A 27852-nucleotide genomic window follows, 5' to 3' on the forward strand; every position below is an offset into this window, starting at 1 on the left:
ATTGAACAATCTAAACTGAGTTATAACTGCTTGTTAATGGTTAATTAAGTAGTTATAAGCATATCATCAATAGTTTATAAACTACAGTAGTCAAATAATTTATAACCTGTTATAATGGGCACCTTAATGTAAAGTTACACATTCTACATTAACCAATCAGAGAGAAGAATACACAAGGAGACTTTAAATTGAGTGTAAAAAAACAGAGGAACCAGGGTTTATTTTAAAAAAGTACATCACAGAGATGTGAGATGAGCTGTTGAGAGGGACTAAACCCATGCTATGGCAGTCACAGTACACCTTGTGTGAGAACAGACAAAATATTAAAATAAAATAATCAACGAACAAAAAGACCAACAAAAAAAAAAGCTTAGCTACAGTACTAAACACCATCACAGACTTTAGTGAAACATGAAAAAAAAAAAGGTTACTTTCACAGATACGCCCCTTGCTGAGTGCTACTCTTTTTGTAGGCTGATTTGCCTGTGTAAACAAAAGGGAGACAATATTCTTACTTCTGTATCCCTTATTCCAATGAAAATCCCAGTAACAAGACACATTTCAGACAATGACAAAAGGAAAGACATTTTTATGTCAGCTAGACAGGCACCTTTTATGGCTTGGCTTGGTTAGATTGAGTGAGCGAGTGTGTGTGTGTGTGTGTATGACTGTTCTTGTTTTTCCATTGGCTTCTTGTTTTTTTTCCCCTGTTAGCAAAGACCGTCACTTTGAGCTGAGACAGTTTCAACTGAGCTTGCAGAAAAATATCATTTTTTATAATCTATAGAAAGACAAGTTGTGTTGTTAAAATATATATAAAAAGGCTTCTGAGGTTGGTATTGGTTGGTGGTGAGTCCTGAATATTAACCATTTCCTAACCAGATAGCCCTCTCATACACACTTTGTGTGGTACAGTGCAGTACCAACTGCAGATCATTGGCTGTGAATTCTTGTGACCAGCTTTAGCTTTCCCTTTGATAGAAAAACGCCACTGTTATATTGCACCTTAACATCGGCAATGCCTTCCCATTTGTCATAACAATGCAGACTGAACGTGTCCATTCTTCTCTGTGAGTTTGGTGGTTGTGGAAGACTGTCCTGTCTGCATACAGTACATTCTCTCTGGAAAACACAATCAAATTGCAAACAATTAGAGAGATACCAATGTTCCGAGCACATCTATAAGTCAAGAGTTCCTTCTCTCTACAGTATGTGAATGTTCCTCTCTAAATGGCCTGGATATGAATCCAAGAGGCTTTAGTCCAGGGGAGTGCCAATATTGAGTAATTAGAGTCTACTGTATTAGACAGGTATAGACATCAAATGTCAAATATAAAGTTTAAAAGACCACAAACTGACAATTTGTTCGAATACTTTTGAAGGTTAAACCACCTGAGGTCATATCAGTGGAAGTATAAAACTTTGTGAAATACTTACATTCCTCCAGTGCGGCATCAACTTCATCAATGGTACGCTCCTCCTGCTCTTCTTCATCTTCCTCCTGCTCCTCCTCCCCTTCCGACTCCATCGGCTCCTCTACATCTATGCTGTCCTGAACCTGCACTTCCTCCAGCACCTCCTCCAACACCTCCTCCGGTGCTGGTACAGCAGAGTCCTCCTGTTCTCCCTCAACAGGCAGCCCATCCAGCTGAGCTCCCTCCTCCACCACATCCTCCTTCACCTCCTCCGTCTCAGCAGCAGCCTGATCCTCCTCTGTCTGACTCTCCTCTTCCTCAGCAGCAGGGACAGCTTCCTCTTCCTTACCTACAGCTTCCTCTTTCTCTTCCTCAGCAGCGGGGACAGCTTCCTCTTCCTCAGCAGCAGGGACAGCTTCCTCTTCCTCAGCAGCGGGGACAGCTTCCTCTTCCTCAGCAGCGGGGACAGCTTCCTCTTCCTCAGCTACAGGGACAGCTTCCTCTTCCTCAGCTACAGGGACAGCTTTCTCTTCCTCCGCTACAGCTTCCTCTTCCTCAGCTACAGGGACAGCTTCCTCTTCCTCAGCTACAGGGACAGCTTCCTCTTCCTCAGCAGCGGGCACAGCTTCTTCTTCCTCAGCAGCAGGCACAGCTTCCTCTTCCTCCACCTGCTCAGCGGGCTCAGATGATTGGCTGTCTTCAGTCAGTGGAACCTTGACGTCCAGCTGGAACAAAGAGCCAAGAGGTTATCTTAGACATTGGGGAAACAGTACAGTGCCTTTGGAAAGTATTCAGACCTTTATTTACATGAGGTATTTCTGTATTTCCATTTTAAGAAATTTGCTGAAATTTCAAAAAACTTGTTTTCGCTTTTTCATTCTAGGATGTTGTGTGTGGATTGATGGCAAATTCTTTTAATTGAATCCATTTTAAATTGAGTCTATAACACAACAAAATGTGTAAAATGTGAAGGGGTCTGAATACCTTCCAAAGGCACTGTATGTGGACTTTGTAATCAGGGGTTTTCCAACTCTGGTACTGAAGAACTACTGAGCATTTGTTCCAGCCCAGCACCAACACCAGAACAAATGTGTGCATACCTAGTACACTGTAGCTCTCCAGGACGGGAGATGGAGAAGGGACAACATGTCTGGTATACTGTATGAATTTGGCCTACATTGTAGCATGTGAATGAGAGTGCTGTTAAAATGCCAATAATTCATCTCTTCACCAGGCAATTAGCCTCTTCACACTAGACGGTTAGCAATCTCATACCGTTTCCCCATGGACACACGCTGAAACAAAAATAGCAAGGAGAATATCTACGTCCTCCTCTGTGCACGGCAACATACCTAAGGATTCTTGTCATACCACACACCAATGCTGAGATGAGAGCATTTGAATGAAATAACAGAGTCAAAAATAAAGGACCAAATATACCTCTACCCCTCAACTACTCCAGATTTAAAACTAAGAAAGGCACCAAATGTTTTTTACAATAAGATATGTGATTGGCTGCAGGTGTTCTGCAGGTGTTACCTGGGAAAACTGGTTTTGTATGGTGTCCAGCTGGGCTCTGAGTTCAGAGTGCAAACTCTTGGCCGCTGTGTTCTGCTCATGCAGACTCTGACGTACCGTAGTGAGCTGTTCCTCCACGTTGGCCTGCCGTGCCCGCTGAGACCGCTCTGTCTCTATAAGCTCTCTGAAACACAGGCAGGAAAACACAGTGAGACACAGAGAGAGACGGGTAGACAAAAACACAGACAGAGGTAGACAGAGCTTTGAAAAAAAGAAATGCATTGTCTTTTTATAATAAAAAATAAGATTATAAATCAATCTATTTGAAGGCTGTCTATAATTTTGGGATTTCCTCTTTTTGCCTTTGTAAGAGAATGTTCAAAAGGTAGAGAGGAGGCCGATTTGCCTCTTTTTTTTAACCATAATACTTACCTAACAGCTGCAATGTCCTGTGTTCTGGCCTCCAGCTGAGCCTGCTGTGCAGCCAGATGCTCCTTCAGCCCCAGGAGCTCTGAGGACTGGCCCTCCAGGGAAGAACTCAGAGTACCCACCAGCCCAGCCCTCTCTTCCAGCTTAGACTCTGCTGCCGCCAGGCCCCCCGTGAGGGCCTCCACACTCTCTGACAGCTCAGAGCTCACCGCCCCCAGACCCTCTACTTGTAGCCTGATTGCCTCAAACTCCTGGCTCTTCTCCTGCAGAATGCCCTGGAGCTGGCTCAGCTGCTCCATGGACACGGAGGCCTGCTGCATCTCAGAGAGCCGGGCCTTCATCTCCATATGGAGGGAGAGCACCTGGGCGGGCATGTCTGAGGTCTTCAGTTGCTCGGCCATGGCCATGGCCATGCCCACCTGCTTCTGTGCCAACATGTACGAGTCCTCCAGGGTGTTCAGGCGGTTCTCAAAGCCCTCTGAACTGTGCTGTGGCAAAAAATAAACAGTTTTCCTGAGTCAGCAACAAGTGTATTGCTTTAAAGAACTAGGACGTTATCCATGAAGAGATGAGAAGGCATAGAACCAAGATGGACATGAACACGGTGAGCATACAGCACTCCACGTAGTAGTAGTAGTAAGATAGTCCTGTGAGCTGCCATTTTGTCTGCAGTGACTTCTTGTCCTTGCTCTACCAGTGGTGGAACACTCCTGAATTGTGCCAACCTCAAAGAGGTGCTTCAGGGGAATGCCACGTTAATGACTGTGTCTGTCACAGTAAACGAGGACAGATCAGTGCACGGTACAGTAAGTGCTTTCTAGCAATGCCGCCACTATTCATAGCCTGCATGTAATGGTAAAGGATACTAGTTTGTGTATGCTTTTGCAAGGCATTGCTTTAAACTGCGGCCTTCACTTCACCCTGCATGTAAAAGGATCTATGGCACCTCTTAAGTGGTTTTTCAACAATAAGTAACCTAGGGGGGAATTTCAATGTACAGCAGTACAGCAAACAAACCTTCACACGAGGGTGTAGCAGCTAGCTACATACATTTCATATTTACTGTGACACAGAAGGTCAAATCGCAACATGAAGTATAATGAGGTCAATGTGCAATATGCTAAAAGCTGGACACAGCTGTAGTAGTCATCTTTCATTCATTTTAGACACATTTCTCTGTAGATGTTTCTTCTCTCTACAGGATTTATCATCTTTAATATTTTTCCAAAGTTGGTAAATCATCAGTTTCCGTCTAACATTTCACAATTCATCCATTATAATTCTCCACAGGATATTCATGGATCCGTGTTTGGGCAAACTCAACTGTGACGCAATGTCTGACTCAGTTGGATAAACTTTTAATCTTCCATAATTTCAAGGAAGATTAAAAGCACCGGGCCCGAGGGGTAACCTGTTCTAGCAATGATGAGACGGACATGCTTAGATCTGCTATAGGCTTCTTCAGATACAGTTTTTAATTGAAGTACTTAGTGCCTTCCATTTGCCCTTGCAGACAACAACTCAACTAATAGAAGGACACACTCACAACTAAGGTCAATATCAAATGTAACACAGGCTATTTATATCCCAGCAACTGCACACTGAAATCAACACCATGACTGTCAACCATGTTAACAACAATAAAGGGGTCAGCTACTTTCATAGCAGAACGTGGGCAGAATTTCCTTATTCCAAATTGCAATATTTATTATATCATATCAGACATCACTGGCTTCTGTGCGCTTAAACTATTGGCGCAATAAACTATTTGCGCAGTAAAGTGGGCGCACATTGTATGTTAGGTCAAGTTTAATCCCCATTACAAATGCCAACAGCTGTGTGACGCCTCACCTTGTGAGTGGTTTAGAAATAGCAACATTTCGACTCTCTTCAGTGAGTGTCTTGGCAGTATGAAATAAGATACGGACACAACGACTATATCCTGAACTTCTTCTGGCAACTGGACAGTAGGCCAGAGTCTATCCATAGATCCAAATGTGACTTTCGCATCATTTGTACCTCTAGCTATTCATAGAAAACGTTCCTTTCATTGATTTTGCAAACTAAATGTACACAATGTTCCAAACGTAAAGGATTTAAACTTCTTTGAGCATTCGAAATATCAGTTTACCTTCAATTTATTGCATTAACTTGGGGTTATGAGTAGTCTACTTAGGACATCATAATTCATTTATTATTATTCATTTACCTTATCATTTGACTGTCGGATTTCTTCCTGGAAGGACTGAAGCTTCACCATCTTCATCTGCATGCCCACGAGGTTGTCTGCTAAGTAGGTTATAGTTTGGTGCTGCTGAAAGCAAAACCATGATGCTGTGGCACCCCCGATCACAATCAGAAGGAATAAAATGAACAACAGGGTATATTGGCTTCCTCCTCCTCGCACCTCAGATTCCAGAGCGTCTTGTCTAAAAGAGTTATCCTCATTTTTGTGGTTGCTTTTTCCTTTTCGGTGTTTTGCTGTCATTTTTAAACAGTATCGAACTATAAGGCAAGAGCTGGTATTTAGAGGACTGGGTAGTTTAAAGATCGTTCCGAAAGCGCACGCAGGGATTTACCGAGATGCGTCCTATTCCTATTTGTTGATTGATATACGTACAGGGCTTAATGGTCCTCATTCAATCGGCGCAATAAAGTAGCGAAAAACAGCGCGTTGTTTGTGAAGGGGTTGGGCAGCAGATGGAAAAGGAAGGAGACGTGGATGTGGTACCCTGTTTCAGGAAGAGAAAGCGCGAGTTGAGGGGGCGTTTTCCTTACTGTGAGTGGCTGGTTTCTCTGCACCATGTGTGCTCTTACCTAATCAGAGACCTTCACGTGCCATGGTAATGTATATCATTTGCTATTCATGTCACAGTTAGGGGCCACCAGGCCATGTGCACGTGCCCTCTCTTTCGAGACACGGGAGTAGGCCAAATATGACAATGTAATATGAAATATGACTAGGTTATCATAGTAGTTCTGACTACAGTAGTTGTGCAATGCAATGTTTCATGTGTGTCATCCATATGGTTAACTTTATGGTTTCCATGGTTGGAATAGTAAGTTTGATAGATACTGTAGGCCTACCTTCAGCAATATCTTACCATACCAACATTCAGTAATGCCTTTACCTGGCAAGCTAGTTACAGTAAAACACATTATTCCACAACCACATCGACCTTGCCCAAAAAGCCTTTTATTTTTTTCTGACTCACAAAAAACACTCAAATGCAAACAATTGGCTGTTTCTTAAATAAATCATAGGAATGTCAACATTATTCAGACTTTATTTAGAATACAATTAGTTTTAGATTATAACAAATCATGAATTGGAGAGGGATCTTTGGAAGTGAATATGCATCAAAATTGTAAGAGATTTTGATCAAGTTTGATCAAACTCATCTCAATCTAATAATTTCAGTGCATGAAATTACTAGCAATTTCCAACTCAGGAATGGAATCCTTATTTATGTATTTACTTGAATTCAATTGACCTTGATGATAGATCCCATCTTGCTCATCCTGCATAGCTTTCAAGCAGTGTTGGCCATGCATTTTGGATGAGAAGTACATTCAACAGTAGTATCACAGAAGTATCCTCCAGTACTTGACATTTCCCACATCGATTACACAATAACACCTCTACACATTGTATAACTGTAAAAAAAAAAAAAAAAAAAAAGCAAAGAAAAAAAAAAGCAATATTTGCTTTAACTTCAATAATACTTCATTCTGCATGTAGGAGGAAAAAAGAGGGAAAGAAATACATAGTTATCATCATGTCATACAACCTTTATAGTCAAATACATTACATGAAATCATGTCACTTCTCACTCCTAAGAAGCTCACTCGTAAGATAACCCCTCACCTCTGACAATTAGTTTGGTGGAGCACTCAGCCCGGCCCAGGGCGTTCTCCGCGATGATGGTGTACTCGCCCATATCCTTGGGCCCCACGCGGAGGATAAGCATGGAGCAGACTCCACAGATGTTGGAGATGTAGTAGTTGGTGTTTGTGTTGATGCTGACGCCATTGTGGTACCAGGTGATGCGAGGTTTGGGGTTCCCCTTCACGGCACAGCTCATGTAGCACTCGTAGCCTTTGGGGGCGTTATGCAGTTTAAGAGGCACAAGGAAGGCCGGGGCGCTGCGCAGATCGCAGTCCTTGTAGGCTGGCCTGCTCACCACAAACCTTTCTAGAGAGGAGACAGGGATAGAGGGAGGTCATAGATTGTATTGATTGTATTACAGAGGTGGAAATATGTGGAATATTCTAGGCTAGTGCTTTAAAATAGGCCCCTATCTGACTTTGCAGAGGCTCTCTCTTTGCCTGTTCACAGTACCTTTCCTCCTGTCCGTTCCCCATGTGGGTGACTCAGACGGGGCAGACATGCCCATGTCATTCTTGGCATAGACGCGGAAGTGGTACTCTCGCCCCTGCATGATGTTGCAGGCTGTGAACTTGTTATTGAAGAGTCTGTCGGCCACTGTGCACCACGACTGTTTGGTGGAGTCTCGCTTTGATACTATGTAGTGGAGGTGGTTGTCACGCTTCTCATCAGGGGACGACTCCCAAATCACTGTCACCGTACCTGGGACATTTTCCTCCAGCTCCACCGGCCCAGGAGACTTTGGGTCATCTGTAGCCGGGGTCAGAGACAGGGTCAGAGACACTGTCATTAGGCTGTGACACCTGAGGAGGACATTCTAGAATCTCACCAGGGTTGCAGTCACAAGGTTACAGTGTTCTGAATGTTGTATAATACGTCCATACGTCATAAACTGCAGAATGGATAACTGGATACATTTGTCACTTTTGGAGACAGGTCAGACTGGTAGGTCTAGTTCGTTAACTGTAAAATATGTGGACTGTTTCGCTCCAAGATAAACTAAGTTTGACTAGCTAAATATTTATAGAATTTGACTTTTGTACCACTTCGTCTCTAGGCTAGCAATTGTAACATTACTGCCTGCCTGACAGCAAAAATGTCTCCAGTTTACATTCTGCAGTTTAGAATGTATGTACTTTACTAGTATATAGAAAAGCCTTGAATAGAGTTGACAGAGTTGACTCTACATGAAATAGTTTTTGGGATCATGTGCATGTTCCAATCCATCTCCGCCTGCAACACAGGGAGAACTTGATGATACCATACCTGTAACCCTGACCTCCACACTGAATGTCTCCTGGCCCACCATATTTTTTACCATGATGGTGTAGATCCCCGTATCTGAGCGCTCAGAGGAGGGGACTAGTATCTGAGATGACCCATCAGAGTTGCTGATGGTGACCCGCTTGGTCACAGGGACGTCATCCTTCAGCCAAGTAACTTCTGGCCATGGGGAAGCCTGGCAACAAGACAAGCTTAGAACATTACCAGGATTCATACCACGACAATAGTATGCCCATACTGTAAATCGTCCTCCAACTGATGATGTCATCTAATAATACTGTATATGACATTTAGCTGACGCTTTTATCCAAAGCGGCTTACATTGCAGTAAGTGCATACATTTTTCAGTATATATAGTCCCAGCGGGAAACAAACCCACAACCTAAGCATTGTTAGCGCCATACTGTACTAACTGAGCCACAGAGAACCATTATTAATAATAATGAATAATAATTATTATTATATTATGCCATCTAAAAAATAGCAGTGTTAAGTGAAAGATGAGTCACCAATGACACCTCTTACCTCGAAGTTTAAGGTGATCCTGACAGAGTTCCCTGCCCTCACCACCATGAAACTCTTCATCTTGTTATTTTTGAAGCGTGGCCTCACTGGGAAATGATTACACGAAATGAATGAGTACATTTTAACCTCATCTCATATAATGCCTTTGTCCTCTGTGGCCACCAAAGAGAACACACAAACAATTGTTGCTCAATACAAAAACACATACTGTATGCACTGTACATAAAAACATACTTGATTGCACCTTTAAATTCCAAATGAGAGCATCACCCACCTGGTGGGGGCATAGCGATGATGTAATTATCCAGGTCTTGGGGGACCCCTTCTCCACCCTCATTGGTAGCGATCACCCTCACCCAGTACATGGCCATGGCCTTCAGGCCTTTCACAGTGAAGGCATTCATGATGATGGGGGTGGTGTTGCTGTTACACCGAGTCCAGTCTGTGCATTCAGCATTCCTTACCTCTACAAAATAACCCTTGGCCTCATCTTGGACCCCCTTTTCCTCTGTGGGCTTGGTCCATGACAAGGACAAGCTTGTATAGGTGGTCTCTGTCACCTTCAGATCTATTACCTTCCCTGGGGACTCTGAAAAAAAAAACCCAGCGAGATTTAGAGGCAGCCTCAATTTCAGGTAGTGCAGATATGAAAACCTTCTTCACTTAATGGTTTTGAGGAAAAGTCTTTGATCCCATGGCATACGGATATTGAAGAGAAGTATCATGAAATTACCATAGAAACAAAGGAAACATGTACTACTCACTCTTTGGATCTCTTGCGAAAACAAACTCTGAGGGGTTGCTAGGCTCGCCAGCTCCAGAGACGTTGATAGCAGCACATCTAAACTCGTACTCTACCCCCGCTACCACATCTTTCACAGCATATTTCTTTTCTGGTGACGAGAGAGGCGCAACATTAGGCGCTGTAAAGGTTTTGTACAGTATTTACTAAACCAACTGGCATTAACTCTTCAAAGACCTTTGATAGGCTCATCTGTAGGGTTGACGGGACTCCATAGATTGCTCCCCTTCTTGCGTTTCTCCAGATTGTAGCCCAGGATGCGAGACCCACCAGTGTTGGAGGGTGGTGCCCATGTAAGGTTGATGCAGTCATTAAATGCGCTGGCCACTTTTGGTGGAGCAGGGGCCCCGGCAAAGGCTGTGACATTTTAGGGAGAGGTTACATACAGTACATCACAAGTGTTATCTTTGTATAATAACTAGATAATAACTAGGTAATAATACCTAGGTTGTCATAAACTTAATCATAAGCATCCAAGTTGGCATTTTCCTCTATAACCATGTTATTACAGTATGAATGCCCTCCATTAAATCCACACTAGAGGACACCAGGGCTACAATTGGCTCACCCAAGGTGCCCGCTGTGATGTCAACGGTCTCCATCATCTCACTGATGCCCTCTTCAGTAACTGCCCGGATACGATAGCAGTACTTCCTGCCATGGTCCACGTCTGTGTCACGATAGGTGGGAATGCCAGCGATATCCCCTAGTTTCTTCCAGGTGTTACGCCCCACCTGCTGGCGTTCTAAGTTGTAGTGTTTCACAAGTGAGCCACCGTCATCCTTTGGTGGTCTCCATTTGATGTCAATACAAGTAGCTGAGCTCTCCACCACCTCCACTGGGCCCTGGGGTGGGGTAGGTTTGTCTGCCAAAAGAGAGAGAGAGAGAGAGAGGTCACCTTATTCTGGCAAGAGCAGATTGCTTCCATCTGTATGTATAACCAGGGGAAACAAACCCTGAACATATGACATTATATCCTATTGAGGACAATAACACATAAGGAGGAGGGTGTAACATTACTGAAATTGCTGAAAGTTTGAAACCTGCATCAGACATGGATCCCTATACAAAAAGGATGATAAAACCGTTTTTTTTAAAACCGTCTTACTCACCAAGGACAATAAGTTTTGTGATGGCCTCAATGGTGCCATGCTCATTCTTGAGCTTTATCTTGATCTCCCCTGTTTGTTTACGCTGGCACTTGCTGAGGAGCAGACGGCTGTGGCTGGATGACTTCTCTATCTTGACATTGTTTTCATCCAGGACCTCCAGACCCTCCATGTACCACTGGATCTTCATGGGATCGCAGCCCACAAAGGGCAGTTTTAAGGTGGCATTTTGCCCCACTCTGACTATCACTGGCTGGGAGAACTTATCCAGATCGTCTGGGTCAAACCTGGGGGGGTCTGGAACAGGACACAGGTCAAGGGGTTATTTAAGTTCACTCAGCTGCAATGATGTCACACCTTGTCTTTGTGTTTGTTTTCTTACCTTGGACATGAAGCACTGCCTCTGTTTTACGTCCATCTGCCTCAAAGCGGTATATCCCAGAGTGCTCCGCCTGGCAGCTGTTGATGGCCAGCTTGTGGGTTGCCCCATCTTTAGAGATGGAACTCCCATCCCCTGCTGCTAGCTGACAGGAATAATATAAACCAGACATTGATAATATTAATGAAACGTCATTGCAAACAGTACCATGTTATTCTTTAACAGTTATCTTGCATGTTAGAGTTAGACATTCAGAAAGAATGAACAAAGAACGTAGGCTAACCTTTTTGCCATCTTTGAACCAGACTCCGTCACAGTTGTCACTGCTAACCTTACACATCAGTTCAGCAGGTTGACCAATGAGGGCGTTGACGTTAAACAGCCCAGTTACGAACTGAACCCCCGGATCTGACAGGCAAAACAACAAATAGTTAGGGACTTTATATGCGTTGAAATGTGTTCTGCTTGGATATACTTACCAATCGTTATATTAAGAATGAATGCAATATGTTTTTGTTTTTTTAAATAGCAATTTAACGTTTAAATTGTAAGCATTCTGATTTTCATCCTTTTTGCTTCATCTTTTTTTTTTTTCTTCTTCTTCTTCTTCTTCTCCTTCTTCTTCTTCTTCTTCTTCTTCTTCTTTTTCTTTTTTTTCTTCTTCTTTTTCTACTTCTTCACACAACAGACCTCTCTATAGGAATCAGGGACAGTTAAACCCTATTCGTATGTTAAGTGTAGTTAGAAAGTTGTCTTCTGACATAAAGGAGTTCCATGGAACTCTCATAAAACTCCATGCTAAGATTCTATTGATATGAGTAAAGGACTGCTGCACATTCATTGTCCAAAGTTAACTGTACTACATTGGTTAATTTGACACAAATGAATTTGCGCAGATAAGATTAGCTTCAGCATTCCCGTTGTAGGAGCCTTTCTCTGGTCAGTATCATATCGGTCTCAGTCATTTCCCAAACTTGTACACTACTGTACAGTAACGCCATTTCTTCCATGCAGTCAGTGCACCATGTAGCGTACGTACATGTATGGTCTCTTACCAATCACAGTGTCTTGGAGCAGTGGGCCTTGCCTTGTGCGCCCTGAACGCTTGGCAGACCCAGCAGAGGACTCTTCATCAGACTCAGGATCTGGTCCACTTCGGGCCTGCCCCTCACTTTGGCCCTGCATGTCACGTTGGCCGTGCTGGCCGTGCTGGCCCTGTCTGCCATGCTCCTCTGTGATTCCTGGCCCGCCACGTTGCTCACTGTTGGGATCTGTGATTTCGCCTTAAAATGAGAATGGTCCTGCTGGCACTTTTCACAATGACTTTTCATTTGGTTAAGAAATTAAACTTTCAGCTCCACGATTGTAACGGTAACACAACAGGATAGGACAACAGAGGAACAATATATATGACAAAATAGTCATATATACTCACTGAGCACTTCATTAGGAACACCTGTACACCTTCTCATGGTGGAGGTGGTGTAATGGTTTGGGGAATGTTTTCTTGGCATACTTTGGGCCTGTTAATACCAATCAATCATCGCTTGAATGCCACAGCCTATTTGAGTATTGTTGCTGACCATGTGCATCCCTTCATGGCCACAATTTACCCATCTTCTAATGGCTACTTCCAGCATGATAATGTACAATGTCACAAAGCAAAAGTCGTCTCAAACTGGTTTCATGAACATGACAATGAGTTCAGTGCTCTTCAGTGGCCTTCCCAGTCACTGGATCTGAATCCAATAGAACACTCTTGGAATGTGGTAGAACGGAAGATTCACAGCTTAAAAGTGCACCTGAAAAATCTGCATGAATTGCGTGATGCAATCATGTCATCATGGACCAGAATCTCAAAGGAATGTTTCCAGCATCTTGTGGAATCAATGCCACGAAGAATTGAGGCTGTTTTGAGAGCAAAGGGAGGCCCTACCCAGTATTAGTATAGTGTTCCTAATAAAGGGTTCGTAATAAAGGGCTCGGTGGATGTATACATGTATGTGGGTTAATTGAGTACAGACACTGTCAGTCATATATTGTGACGCACATTGGACAGACTTGGACAAGTCACAAAAACATAAAGTTGAGTTCTGGACAAAGGAACCGGTTACAATTACATGCATGACATTAAGTTTTGTGAGTATCACTACTTCATGTCACTGTTCTATTTGTTTAAGAAGTATTAATGAATATTTAGCAATTTAACATTTTAATTGTAAGCATTCTGATATCAGTCTTTTTTTCTTCTTCTTCTTGTTCTTCTTGTTCTTCTTCTTCTACTTCTTCACACGACAGACCTCTCCATGGGAATCGGGGGATTAGGTTTTTAATTAATTGTCATTAATACGCCTACAGTTAAGCCCTGTTCGTATGTTAAATGTGGTTAGAAAGTTGTGTTCTGACATAAAGGAGTTCCATGGAACTCCCATAAAACTCCATGCAAAGAAGATTCTATTGATATGAGTAAAGGACTACTGCACATTCTCCAAAGTTGAATGAATTTGCGCAACTAAGATTAGCTTCAGCATTCCCGTTGTAGGAGCCTTTCTCTGGTCAGTATCATATCGGTCTCAGTCATTTCCCAAACTTGAGTGATATGTACACTACTGTACAGTAGCAAGGGAACGCCATCTCTTCCATGCAGTCAGTGCACCATGTAGCGTACGTACATGTATGGTCTCTTACCAATCACAGTGTCTTGGAGCAGTGGGCCTTGCCTTGTGCGCCCTGAACGCTTGGCAGACCCAGCAGAGGACTCTTCATCAGACTCAGGATCTGGTCCACTTCGGCCCTGCTGGCCCTGTTGGCCCTGCACGTCACTTCGGCCCTGCCCCTCATTACGAACCTGCTGGCCCTGCCCCTCACTATGGCCCTGCTGCCCCTGCATGTCACTACGGCCCTGCTGGCCCTGCCCCTCACTGCGGCCCTGCTGGCCCTGCATGTCACTACGGCCCTGTTGGCCCTGCATGTCACTACGACCCTGCTGGCCCTGCCCCTCACTACGGCCCTGCTGGCCCTGCATGTCACTTCGGCCCTGCTGGCCCTGCCCCTCACTACGGCCCTGCTGGCCCTGCCCCTCACTACGGCCCTGCTGGCCCTGCCCCTCACTTCGGCCCTGCATGTCACTACGGCCCTGCTGGCCCTGCATGTCGCTTCGGCCCTGCTGGCCCTGTCCCTCACTTCGGCCCTGCTGGCCCTGCATGTCACTATGGCTCTGCTGGCCCTGCATGTCACTACGGCCCTGCTGGCCCTGCATGTCACTACGGCCCTGCTGGCCCTGCCCCTCACTACGGCCCTGCTGGCCCTGCCCCTCACTATGGCCCTGCTGGCCCTGCCCCTCACTACGGCCCTGTTGGCCCTGCCCCTCACTACGGCCCTGCTGGCCCTGCCCCTCACTACGGCCTTGCTGGCCCTGCTCCTCACTACGGCCCTGCTGGCCCTGCCCCTCACTACGGCCCTGCTGGCCCTGCATGTCACTATGGCTCTGCTGGCCCTGCATGTCACTTCGGCCCTGCTGGCCCTGCATGTCACTACGGCCCTGCTGGCCCTGCATGTCACTTCGGCCCTGCTGGCCCTGCATGTAACTACGGCCCTGCTGGCCCTGCCCCTCACTACGACCCTGCTGGCCCTGCATGTCACTACGGCCCTGCTGGCCCTGCATGTCACTACGGCCCTGCTGGCCCTGCCCCTCACTATGGCCCTGCTGGCCCTGCCCCTCACTATGGTCCTGCTGGCCCTGCATGTCACTACGGCCCTGCTGGCCCTGCATGTCACTACGGCCCTGCTGGCCCTGCATGTCACTACGGCCCTGCTGGCCCTCCCCCTCACTATGGCCCTGCTGGCCCTGCCCCTCACTATGGTCCTGCTGGCCCTGCATGTCACTACGGCCCTGCTGGCCCTGCATGTCACTACGGCCCTGCTGGCCCTGCCCCTCACTTCGGCCCTGCTGGCCCTGCATGTCACTACAGCCCTGCTGGCCCTGCATGTCACTACGGCCCTGCTGGCCCTGCCCCTCACTATGACCCTGCTGGCCCTGCCCCTCACTATGACCCTGCTGGCCCTGCATGTCACTACGGCCCTGCTGGCCCTGCATGTCACTTCGGCCCTGCTGGCCCTGCATGTCACTACGGCCCTGCTGGCCCTGCATGTCACTACGGCCCTGCTGGCCCTGCATGTCACTATGGCTCTGCTGGCCCTGCATGTCACTACGGCCCTGCTGGCCCTGCCCCTCACTACGGCCCTGCTGGCCCTGCATGTCACTACGGCCCTGCTGGCCCTGCCCCTCACTACGGCCCTGCTGGCCCTGCCCCTCACTACGGCCCTGCTGGCCCTGCCCCTCACTATGGTCCTGCTGGCCCTGCATGTCACTCCGACCCTGCATGTCACTTCGGCCCTGCTGGCCCTGCCCCTCACTACGGCCCTGCTGGCCCTGCATGTCACTTCGGCCCTGCTGGCCCTGCATGTCACTACGGCCCTGCTGGCCCTGCATGTCACTACGGCCCTGCTGGCCCTGCATGTCACTATGGCTCTGCTGGCCCTGCATGTCACTACGGCCCTGCTGGCCCTGCCCCTCACTACGGCCCTGCTGGCCCTGCCCCTCACTACGGCCCTGCTGGCCCTGCCCCTCACTACGGCCCTGCTGGCCCTGCATGTCACTACGGCCCTGCTGGCCCTGCCCCTCACTACGGCCCTGCTGGCCCTGCATGTCACTACGGCCCTGCTGGCCCTGCCCCTCACTACGGCCCTGCTGGCCCTGCATGTCACTACGGCCCTGCATGTCACTTCTGCTGTGCTGGCCCTGTCTGCCATGCTCCTCTGTGATTCCTGGCCCGCCATGTTGCTCATTGTTGGGATCTGTGATTTCGCCTTAAAATGAAAATGGTGGCACTGCTGGCACTTTTCACAATGACTTTTCATTTGGTTAAGAAATTAAACTTTCAGCTCCACAATTGTAATGGTAACACAACAGGATAGAGACAACAGAGGAACAATAATTATGACAAAATAGTAATTTAAACATGTATGTGGGTTAATTGAATACAGACGCTGTCAGTCATATATTGTGACACATTGGACAGACTTAAATGGAAGAAGTTTGGAACCACCAAGACACTTCCTAGACAAGTCACAGAAACATAAAGTTGAGTTCTGGACAAAGGAACTGGTTACAATTACATGCATGACATTAACTTTTGTCAGTATCACTACTTCATGGCACTTTTCTATTTTTTAGGAAGTATTAATGAATATTAATGAATACACTTTGCTTATTTATGGTTGTTAAACTAATCTTCATGTTGGGGTTAACCACATTTTCTGCCTGCTGAACAGCACAAAAATACCATATTTCTTACAACAATTTACAGTGGGATATACTATATCCCAAAACCTCTTTTTACGATGTCCATGAGACAGCAGAGATACTTTATTTTGAACTCTATGTGGCATCCTTGCACACCGTGAGTGCGATTTAGCAGACAGAAAAAGTCCTTGATCCTGGCAAGGTTGAATGTCAGTTTTTGATTTGCACATGTTTTGTCTTGATTTGTGTGTTTTGAAAGTATTAATTAATATGTCATTGTTTTATTACAAATTGCAATGCTGGTTCATAGGCTATAGACCAATATGTACAACTGTTGAAAAGAGAGTACAGTAGAATTGGTGTTGAATGTTAATTGGTTAATTCAGTCCTTACCTGTGGTGAGTATCTATCGGTTATTCTATCTTAAGGTGCTTTGTATGATTTGTATAGAAATCATTTAAGATGCACCTTGTATTTTAACGACTGCTCCCCTATTTGGGTTTGTCTCCATGCACTAGTCAAGGCAGCCATTTCTTTGGATCTCTTACCAATGACTGTGGCTGGAGCAAGAGAGTCAGCACGCCTTTTACGCCCAGAGCCGTCTCCATCGCCTGCTTGTGCATTTGGGACAAATCCGTCATTTTCTGATGTTCCTAACAGTGATTATTGTGTCAACTTTCACCATCAAATACCTTGAAAAGGATATCATATAGTGTAGGACCAACCATGTAATACTGCCGGCAATTTTGCCCACAAAAACGAAACTGATACTTAGTTTTGTTTTTAGAGTTTTAAGAACAAGACACAAAGCAATGCGCATAACTGCCAGTCATATTGCATGGCTTCCCTTGTACACTGACATATACCATGAATATAATGTAAATGAGAATATCCAAACGTTCACCAGACAAAAAAATACAAAAAGGGACTGAATAGTCTCTGAACAGTTTAGGGACTGAATACATACATTCCTGTGAAATGAAAATAATGTGCCCATGTGTAATTCTGTCCATAAACGTTACCACCTGTGACAGCTTATCACACTGCATTTACTATTCCTTGTCAAGTACTGTAAAGCCAGGCAGACACTGTGCGTTTATAATTGCAGACGAGCCCAACTGATGAGAGTGTCTCATATTTAAAGTTAAATTCTCCACATCACTCTGTCTTGATGCAATGTACGGTATACTGCACAAGCAGACCCGATGGTAGCCCAAACTGGGCGATCTCACAAGGCGATTCTTTATATGCAAAGAGGCCCCTCTCGACCTCCCTTTCAGTGTCTGTTTGTTGCCACGGCAACGGAAGAAATGGTGCTGGCCCACAAAGGAGCGAGACATTGAAGGTTGTTGAAGAGCCTTCGCAATCTTTTTTATAACGCTCATCAGTGGCCCTGTCAGAGCTTCACAAGTTTTTCCTCCATGTCATGGTCCCGAAAGCAGTGCTCTGTGGTCTTGTGTGTTGCCGTTGATCCCGGATTCCCATTGGTTGACGTTTCCGATATCGCCACGTAGCACCTCTCACACTGCACGAGTAGAAATGAGCCAGGACAAACACATTCTGACATGTCTGAATTTAAAGACGTGGCTGGGTATCATCTTCATGTCATTGACCCACTCACACTGTGTGAGCAAGGGGCGTCAGGTTGACATATGACAAGCGGTTCACAGCCGATTTTTCAACTTTCTGCTGAAGATGTGGCTTGTGGGAAATTCGTGGCTGAAATTGCAGTGTCCGTCTGGCTTTAGGTACGGTATGCAACATCTATGCCTAATGTGTTTTTAAAAAAGCTGAAATATAATTGGTCTTACCTGTGTCTTTGTCAAGAACCACTGGGCCTGTTTTGGTGCGCTTATTGTTCTGGCTTTCATATATCTTAGGCTCTTCCATCACTTCTTCTTTTATGGCAATTCCAGGACCTTTTATTCCAGCACCAGAAGCTTTTATTACATCACCAGAGCCTTTTATTACATCGCCAGAGCCCTTCAATCCATCCCCATCGCCAACTGCCCTGACAACTTTCTGTTCCTTTACTTGTTTGCATTTCTCTGATCCTCCAGTTTTAGACTTGTTAAGTCCCTCTCTGTTGTCTTTACCCAGACTGCTATCCACAGTCTTCTCCCCAGCCCCATTTTGAGTTGATGGTGGCTCTTTGTGTTCTTGGGCCTGCGACACCACCTCCTCTTTGGCCTTCACGACAGCTTCTATCCTCTCTTCCTTCTCCTTCTGTATTTTAACCTTCTGCTCTTGGGCCACCTGCTGCAGATTAACCCCTGCCCCGGCCCCACCGGCCTGGGTAGTCTTACGAGCCTTCCTCTTACCAGCACGGCCACCAGGCTCAGAATCAGCTGAGAGACAGAGAGATAAAAGAGTATGGTTCGATGAGCTCAGTAACCATGGTAATTAAACTCAATTCAGAACTGTTGAGCTACAGTGATGTTAACATTACATAATACCGTTCCTCTCAGATGTCGCAAGTGTTAAAGGGATTGTTAACCCAAATTACAAAGTCACATATTTAGTTCCTTACTCCTGAAAGGAGTCTATGGAAAAGGACAGACTTCAATCCACTCTTTGGTTCTGTTTACCTGGGCACTATCACTAACCCACTAACTGACATTTTTCAACCAAAGACCAGTGGAAGTCAATGTACCCTTAATTAACATGTTTGAAATTACATGGCCAAATCATCCCAAATTCTCTGAACAGACTCAATGACTTAATTTAAATGACTTTGAGATGATTGTGGCATGACATTTCAACCAATATAGCTAATATAGCGTACATTGACTCCCATAGTTTTTTGAGTCACTGAGGTGGAGCTGCAAAGTACATGTTTAATCACTAACAAATCAGTGTTTCTTGTATTTGGGAGAAAAAGTACAGCAAGTGCAGCATATAGTATGAGGATCAAGGATGCACTGTGATGTCACCTTCTACAACCAGCCATGCGCTGCAGGTCTTGATGCCGGCCACAGCAGCGTAGATGCCCTTATCCAGCTGCATGCAGTCCTTCACCAGCAGTCTGTGGATCAGCTTGTCTTCTGACACAGTGATGGTGTATTTATCTCCATCCTCCAGGGTGCTGGTCTTGGCCGTCCACTTGATCCTGGGTAATGGATGTGACAGGACACACTCAAAGAGGGCATCCTCTCTCTCCATGGCTTTTACTTCCTGGATTTTGACAATGAAGTCCACATCGGAAACTGGAAGGTGAAGGGGAGAGGAATATGCTCATAAGAGGATACTGTACAAGGACAAAAAATCTATGATTCTGAAGTTGCTAAAGGATAAAAGTTTGGATTTACTTTCAATTGGAATTGAGATAATGTGGTATCCAAAACACTGCTATCCATCAAATATGTAGATCACCCAACACATGCAATAGGAACTTTCAAAAAGTATTTAATGCCGCATGTATGATATGTCTCTCTTTGTCTTACTCTTGAAGTCTGTAGAGAATAGATTGACCTCCTCGACATCCACCTGATAGAGCCCAGCATCCTCTGGGACCAAGTCTTGAATAATAAAGATTAACTTCTTCCCAACAGTCTTAAGTTGGTGTTTCATTGCGTTCTCATCACTGTAGGGAATCATTACACCATCCTGCAAGATGGTAACACGGAGTTGCATACAGAACCAAATTTGATCCAAAGCAACTTATAGGACAGCAAATGCATACATTTTGTGTATATATGGTCCCAGCGGGAATCAAAACCACAATCTTAGCGTTGCTCTATGGTCTACTAACTGAGCCACATATAAGTCCTCATATTTCATGGAAGTAATGAGAGTTGAAATGCAACATATCTTGTCATTGATATGTATCATTATTATGAAAAAAGAATGGTAACAAGCACAGGAGATAAGGTTTTCACACTGGAACCATAGAAATTCAATTGGCAAATGGCTTTAGTACACAGCCTTTTTGCAAAGGAATTTATATATAATGTTGTTATTTAAGTTGAAAATTGTTATTGAATGATACCTTCTTTACCTCATGGAAATCGACTCACAGGTCAGCTTTCAGTTGTCTCACCTTGTAAAGGAAAATCCTACTGCTGGGGTCTTTGAGCTCCATTTCAAGCTCAAACGAGGCCATGCATCCTTCTCCTTTCACTTCAATGTGTTTTAGGTTACTGATGTACTCAATGTACTGAGGAGGGAGTCAGGTATTGGGAATGAGAGTACATTGAAACGGGATGAGAGGAGGGAAAGTGGAGAGAAATGGAGGTTAGAACAAGAGGATGAAATGGTGGTGGAGAATGGTGTAATGAGTAAGTCAAGGAAATTGCCTTTCATTACTTCATTACATTTGATCTAAAGAGAGCTTATTTTTGATTGGACAAACCTGAAAATACAGATTTGCATACCAAAAAAAGAAAGAGTGCATGTGGTATGAGTCAGTGGGTTGTAATGCATTTTGTAGAAACACAGCATGCTAGAATGCATTCAAAAGTCCTAGAAATGTGCTATTTAGCACTCAAATAACCTTGTGACTCAGTGCCATACTGGATGGTACATAACTCCATACTACCCAGAGATGCATAGTAGTAATGTATATTTACACATTGTATATGCAATGTACGACCAGAGACATCACATGGTTTTGCTCAAGGGCCCAATTCTCAAACCTTTGACTGCTCCTCCTCTCTCTCCTTTTTCCTCTCGCTGAGTTTCTTGAGCATCACTCGGAAGTCTTTGACGCCAAACTCAGTGCAAATGCGCTCGTAGTCCTTCCTGTCTGCGCTCATGATGATCTCCCAGAACTTGTCATCTATCTCTCCAGGATCTTTCTTTTCCTCCTGTTTTCCCAATCGAGCTCTGGTTTCAAACATGAAACAATGAAGTGTAGAAAGAAGATTCCCACACACAGTATATTGATGCTCCCCAGTGCTGTATTACTGCACCAAACAAAACAACATTTCGACTTCAACAGAAAACTCGGGAGCATTGATATATACCGCGTGTGACACCTGAGATAAGCATTGGTTGAGTAGACAAAACTACAAAGGTCATATAGTCTTTCACTCAGGACTGAACAGTTGTCACCCCATCCAAATACAGTACAGTAGGTTCTATGTACAAATATATAGTATATATATATATATATATATACATATTAGCTGACGCTTTTATCTAATTTTTCAGTATATATGGTCCCAGCAGGAATCACATATCATTGATCATAATCTCCCACTTACCTTTTTCTGAGCAATTTCCTGAACTCTGTTGGGTCTGTTGTCTCTGAAAATAGTAAAGCAAACTCAGTTCAACATTTGTTTTGTTGGTGCATTACTTCTACTTACTGTCTATCAGCTGTCAATAAATGGATGAACAATAACTTTTTAAAGCTAAATGAGGACAAAAATCCTCTTACTTGGCCCCAAAAACAAACGGTATATGCTTTTAAACAGCCTTTGGAATCTGACTCCCGTGATTAAGTCAGAGGTTACAAGTCTTGGTGTTATCTTAGACTCTGATCTGAGTTTTAATTCCCACATTAAGCAAGGTGACCAAGACAGCCTTTTTTCATCTGAGAAACATTGCCAAGGTTTTAACTCAGTGGGATGCTGATTCATGATTTTATTTCAAGTAGTCTTCAAGAAGTCTATAGACAGCTAACTAATTCAAAACTCTGCTGCTAGGCTACTGATAAAAACTAAGAGGAGAGAGCGTATCACTCCAGTCTTAACTGCTCTGCACTGGCTCCCTGTATCGTTTAGAATTGACTTCAAAATCCTTCTACGCGTATTTAAAGCACTAAATGGGCTGGGACCATCCTACCTTACTGATTCGTTGACAACCTATACGCCCTCAAAAGCACTCAGGTCCTCTGCTGCTGGCTTATTGAAGGTTACTATCAAAACCCAAAAGATAAGTTGGTGATGCTGCATTTATTAACTATGCCCCTAAACTGTGGAATACGGTACCTCAAGAAATCAGGGAAGCAAGCTCAGTAAACATCGTTACGCGGCAGTTAAAAACCTATCTCTTTAATTTAGCTTTCAATTAACATTTTATCTATGCTGCTATCTCTGCTGATTGTATTGTATTGATCAACTATCTATGCAACTAGATTGAGTGATGCTGCTTTTTATTATTTTATTATTGATTAATTATGTTATAGTTGTTTTAGTTTTTTAATCTGTTCTCTTTTCTTTCTCATGCACTGTATTGTTCAGCACTTTGCTGATGTTTTGGTTGTTCTTGTTTTTTTATCTCTTCCTTTTTCTTTCTTTTGCCCTGTATTGTATGGCACTTTGAGCTGCATTCTTAAGTATGAAAGGTGCTATGTAAATAAAAGCTTATTATTATTATTATTATTATTATATTATAGTTTTATAGAACATTGTAAATGCTGTTTATGTGTATGTAAATTGGTGTGACATTTCAGTCCATGACTGTGAAGCACCACTAACTACTGTAATAATACTACTACTAGCATGGTGCTATATACAGTATGGTTATTGTAAGAGTAGTATATGTCACATTCATCAGCGTTTCAGTTTCTTTTTGTGGGGGGCTCTAGTCGTAGAGGAATGGAAAATACCCACCTACGTCCAACTCCTCCATGGCCTTCTTTTTCTTGAATCCAACTAATTAAAAATGATGAAGATGATGATGAAGATTAGGTCAAACATACTAAGACTAATATCTTCATGCAAGTAAGTGATGTGCAGAGTAGAGAAACAGGCATTCCTCTGCATTCTTACCCTCAATCACATTCAATGCTGCCGTGACAACAGCCTTCCCATATTCATTGACAGCATAGCATTTGTATGTGTCTGTCTGATCTCCAGACACTTTTGGAATCTGTTAACCATCAAATTAATATGTTATCCATACAAATAACATGCAAGCACGCACACACACACACACACGCACGCACGCACGCACGCACGCACGCACACACACACACACACACACCTGTTTTACAATTCAGTAATTTACACTGTAATTTAAACAATACTGTATGGATTGTGACAAGGTGACACTTACCTCTAAAGTGTATTCACCAGTGGCTTCGTCAAATTTCTTTTGGTATTTCTCCGTGTCTGATAAATCCCCATTATGTCTTTTCCATGTCAGCTCTGGTTTGGGCACCCCACACACCCTTGCTTTGAAAATGGCCAATTTCCCTGGAGGATGTACACAAAGATTGAACCTACATTTCCACGTCAATGAAGACCACGAAGGTGTATTTGTATGAATTCTATGAAGGTTTGTGGGTTTATATGTCATAACTCATGCATGAGTGGTCATGCTAGGGTTCAGATGTTTTTCTTGGCCATGTGAACTTGCAAGGAAACACTCCAGGCCTTTGTTATTTTTCCTAGAAGTGTGGAAGCTGTGTGGAGCTCAGTGTCCAGGTATCATAATACATGCCATTCAACTGACGCTTTTATCCAAAGCGACTTACATTGCAGTGAGTGCATACATTTCAGTATATATGGTCCCAGCAGAAATCAAACCCACAACCTAAGCGTTGTTAGCACCATGCTCTACCAACTGAGCCACAGAGGACCAGGTGCTCACCCTCTTGGATAGTTAAAGCGATGGGTTTGCGAAGGAAGTCTGGGATGATTACGCCCTCCGGTAGCTCCTCTACATATTGCGTGACCATGACCCCAGGAACCTTTGATGTCTTCTTGATGCCAACTACACAAAAGGCCAGACGGACAGAAAATAAGTCAGAGAAGACGAGAGCGAACCATAAATTGAGCTTATCAACATGTTTTATGGTGGCATATATCAGTATCTATTTCTATGCATCTAGTGTATCTTTACCACGTTGAAATGAATGTGTTGTGAATTCGGCATGAGTAAAAAGCTATTCATTTATACCACTAGATGTCAGTCATGACATGCTGTGATCACACTATGGCTGAAAACGCTCCCATTTCAGATATTTTCAACATGGTAAAATAAACATTTTAGTGGATGATGAAAATCTGTGCTGCAGATATTCATAATCTTACTACAGGGAAATGTTTCATATTGAGATACGGACACAACCTAAAATAAAGCAAAGCAAAAACACAGGTGCAGGGCTTGGGTCTGTGTACCACACGGGACAGCAGGTGCTGCTTGGCTTTGGCATTACTTGAGCACAAATAAAAACATGGTTTAAAGGGGCAATCTGGGATTTAAACAATAACAAAGCGGCCTCCCCGCTACTTATTTTGGTAAACAGCTGAGGGGATGGGTCTGGAGAAATGTTACCACTCTCAAATTCATAGACGGAGCTATGGATGCAAGGATTGACCATCCATGAGATCAAACAATAGTTTTGACTATGTCTGAAGCTACAGTATATGGTGTTTGTTTACAATTACATTGTTTACGAACAATTTAATAAAAAAGCTTATATTTCGGGTTCTGATGGGGTAAGACAGTTTAACTAAGCTCATGAAGCATTCATAAGTAATATTATTCAAAAGAATCAAGGGCTATATATCATTCATTTAAAAGTCAAACAATGTATGTACCAATTCCAGATTACCCCTTTAACCCTAATTTGATGTACTGGAGCATGTGGCAAAACACCTCCACACAACTTCAAGGCTCTGTGATGATTCAAAATGTCTTTTCTTTTCACATGGCAGGACAAGAATAATAAAAGGTGCACTCGACCGACTGTAGGGCACTTTGGATTATTCTTCTCTTTCCATGTGAACTTGAAAGTAGAGTGCTGTGAAGTTGAGCATTTTTGACAATCATAATTGATTGTTATTACACATGTATACATAGAAACAGTCTATATTCCACTTCACAACAACCAATTATGAGATGACTATGGAACCACACACAGTCACAATTCTATTTCATGATTGCACAATGCAGCAGAAACAGATGTCATACATCTGTCCTCTGTTCACATTCCAAGTGCTGTATCACAGTTGAATCCACAACAGTTTGTCTCACTGTGCGGCATTTGAACACATAAAGCACGAAGGAGTGAAAAGCGGAACGTTGCTCTACCTCTTTTCTTGTATGGCTTTTCCTGCTCAGGGCCTGGACGTGCAAAGACAAGGGGACCACAGGGAAGGAGATTGGACAGGAGAACATTAATCCTAGGGAGGACTTGGGAATCACATGACATGAAAAGGGACAAGAGAAGCACCTTCCTGGCAAAGACATGGCTGAGGCCTAAGGCTTTGGCAGGATGGCGAAAAGACCGTAGAAATAAATCCAGAAGAGAGGATGAGGTCATAGAGACTCAATGATTTTGACGTCATGTCCTCTCTACTGTTCTATTGTCTATGGAAGCGAACATACACATTGTTATACTGGAAAGCTTCCAACATACATTCCAGTAACCACAGAATTAGGATGACTATTTCTAAGACAGTAAACCTGAGGAACTGGGTAACCACAAGCTATACTGTACATAAAAAGCATTAAACAAATATGGAAATCATTCAAATGGACATTTCTGTTTGAAATGTCCTGCTTTTTGTGATTTCATATTGTCAGCATTGTTTTGTTGGTTGAATGGATGGTGGAGGCCCATTCTTCTTCCTTGACCACAAGGACTTACATCTGAGTGTAAAAAAACTGACAATTTGATCCATTTGAATGGATGCTGTTGACTTGGCATCTTCAGGACTAGTAGGTTCTTCTAAAACATTCACTGCATGGCTTTCATTATCATTTCTACTATTTTTGTATTGAAATATCAATCACCTAATACAGTAAAAGGCTGTATGCCTAAGATTTGAAAGTAGATTAGACATTTCCCTAATGGCCGTCCTTCAATCACTTGATTCGATTGCCAGGTGTCTGATTCCTCTTCTGTAAGACGTTGAACCAGGCCATAGAACTTGTTAAAAAAATGACTCAGGGCTATTCCAATTTTCTAGTGTTTACGGTCAACACTGATTAAATGGATACATTTAAAAAGGCTTGTCATTGAGTAAACAAGAGACAGCAGCATTCCTCTGGAGACGTGGGTCCATCTGCAAAGTCAATACTCAATCAGACTTTTAGCGTACTAAACCTTCAATCCAGGCTGTCTCCTTCATTGACTTTTGTCTTGCAGCCACTGCTTCTGATACTGCTGATGATGACTGTCTTGAAACAAGATGTAGTCTGTTTGATGTATTGTTGAGAGCTGCTCGTTAAGTAAGAATTTCACTGCACCGATGTGGAAATAAACTTGGCTTTGACTTTGATGACAGACATGAGGTTGATCTGACGGTGGTTCAGGTAGTCAGAGGCTGAGGGGGTAACTTGGTGCATTCATTCTGCAACAGCAGCATACTGTAGGTAGATGAATAATTGACCGGGGACGTTATCATTTCCATAGTCCCCCTCAGCAGAATCTTTACCACTTTGTTATGAGGGAGAAAAAGAAAGTCCAGGAGGTGTTTATCTAACGCCCATGCTGTTTAGCCACAACACTTCATCCATGATCGATTTTCACTCCAAATCAAATGAGCTGGCATGTTCCCATGAGTTTCAATTGGGGCAATTCTATAATATATGCACTCCACTAATGTAAAAAAAAAAAAAGAAAAAAAAAAGAATTATCTTAAATAATGTCTCATCTTAAAAAATGTCTAATTTCTTCAACTGCTTTGCATCCCTATCTTGATCATTCCTACCTGCCTCTCACTACAACTCCACAGCAACCAAACATTGCAGCTGCCAGCTCTGTGGACTTTCTGTGGAACTTCTACACTATCCTAAAACAAATTAGTCCCGACCGGTAAGCTCTTACCATAGCAGTTTTAATACCATCACTTAAAAATACTCTCATGTAAAAATAACATAATCATATTATTTTTATATGAGATTCACTCCACTCTTGAAATCCACTTGAGACCTAGTCCCACAGCCACTCCACCAGACCATTGGTGATGCACTGCGCCATAGTGCTACACTTGATGTTTGCATGTCATTGGTGGTTCGACCCAGTCTTCTCTGTGTTAGCCTGCACCTGGTAAGTAATGAGTGAAAGGAGTACTTATGTATACCTTGGCCTGTGGCAGTCGGGTCTGTGATCTTCGACTTCTTCCACATCTTGGCACAGTTCTATGATCCAAATGTTCAGAAGGTTCTCTGCAAGTACATTTTTAACATTTTGTGTGTTTATGATGAACTGAACTGCTTTCGTAGGCATTTTGATTTTAAAACACATCTCTCTTAGTAACACTTTAATTTAAAGGTAGACTCAGCGATATGACGTTAC

The 27852-nt window shown here is 43.7% G+C and overlaps 2 protein-coding genes across 3 annotated transcripts; both read right to left on the reverse strand.

Annotated features, from left to right (window-relative positions):
• Positions 1 to 6056, reverse strand: LOC310807764 (uncharacterized protein). 2 transcript variants are annotated; one of them, XM_083674361.1, is made up of 5 exons: positions 5572 to 6056; positions 3366 to 3850; positions 3051 to 3117; positions 1438 to 2140; positions 1 to 1122 (listed from the first exon to the last, which is right to left on the reverse strand). In XM_083674361.1, coding segments are annotated over exons 1-5 (1536 nt in total). In that variant the 5' UTR covers positions 5851 to 6056; the 3' UTR covers positions 1 to 1120. The 2 variants fall into 2 exon arrangements, with proteins under 2 accessions (XP_083530487.1, XP_083530486.1); XM_083674360.1 differs by having other exon boundaries at positions 2955 to 3117.
• Positions 5988 to 27683, reverse strand: LOC310808055 (immunoglobulin-like and fibronectin type III domain-containing protein 1; the record flags this gene model as incomplete). The annotated part of the gene is made up of 25 exons (XM_083674756.1): positions 5988 to 6094; positions 7231 to 7557; positions 7705 to 8001; positions 8518 to 8710; positions 9061 to 9146; positions 9335 to 9649; positions 9825 to 9953; positions 10040 to 10219; positions 10431 to 10727; positions 10975 to 11268; positions 11354 to 11495; positions 11634 to 11758; positions 12406 to 12621; positions 14039 to 14369; positions 18690 to 19003; positions 19589 to 19861; positions 20099 to 20261; positions 20695 to 20811; positions 21290 to 21479; positions 21860 to 21902; positions 23213 to 23254; positions 23372 to 23471; positions 23658 to 23797; positions 24195 to 24317; positions 27638 to 27683. The coding sequence occupies 25 exons, from the start codon at positions 27681 to 27683 to the stop codon at positions 5988 to 5990; spliced, it is 4590 nt and encodes a 1529-aa protein (XP_083530882.1).
• Between the last annotated feature and the right edge of the window lie 169 nt (positions 27684 to 27852).

The sequence above is a fragment of the Argentina silus genome (genome assembly GCF_951799395.1).
Source record: "Argentina silus genome assembly, chromosome: 8".
NCBI classification, from domain to species: domain Eukaryota; kingdom Metazoa; phylum Chordata; class Actinopteri; order Argentiniformes; family Argentinidae; genus Argentina; species Argentina silus.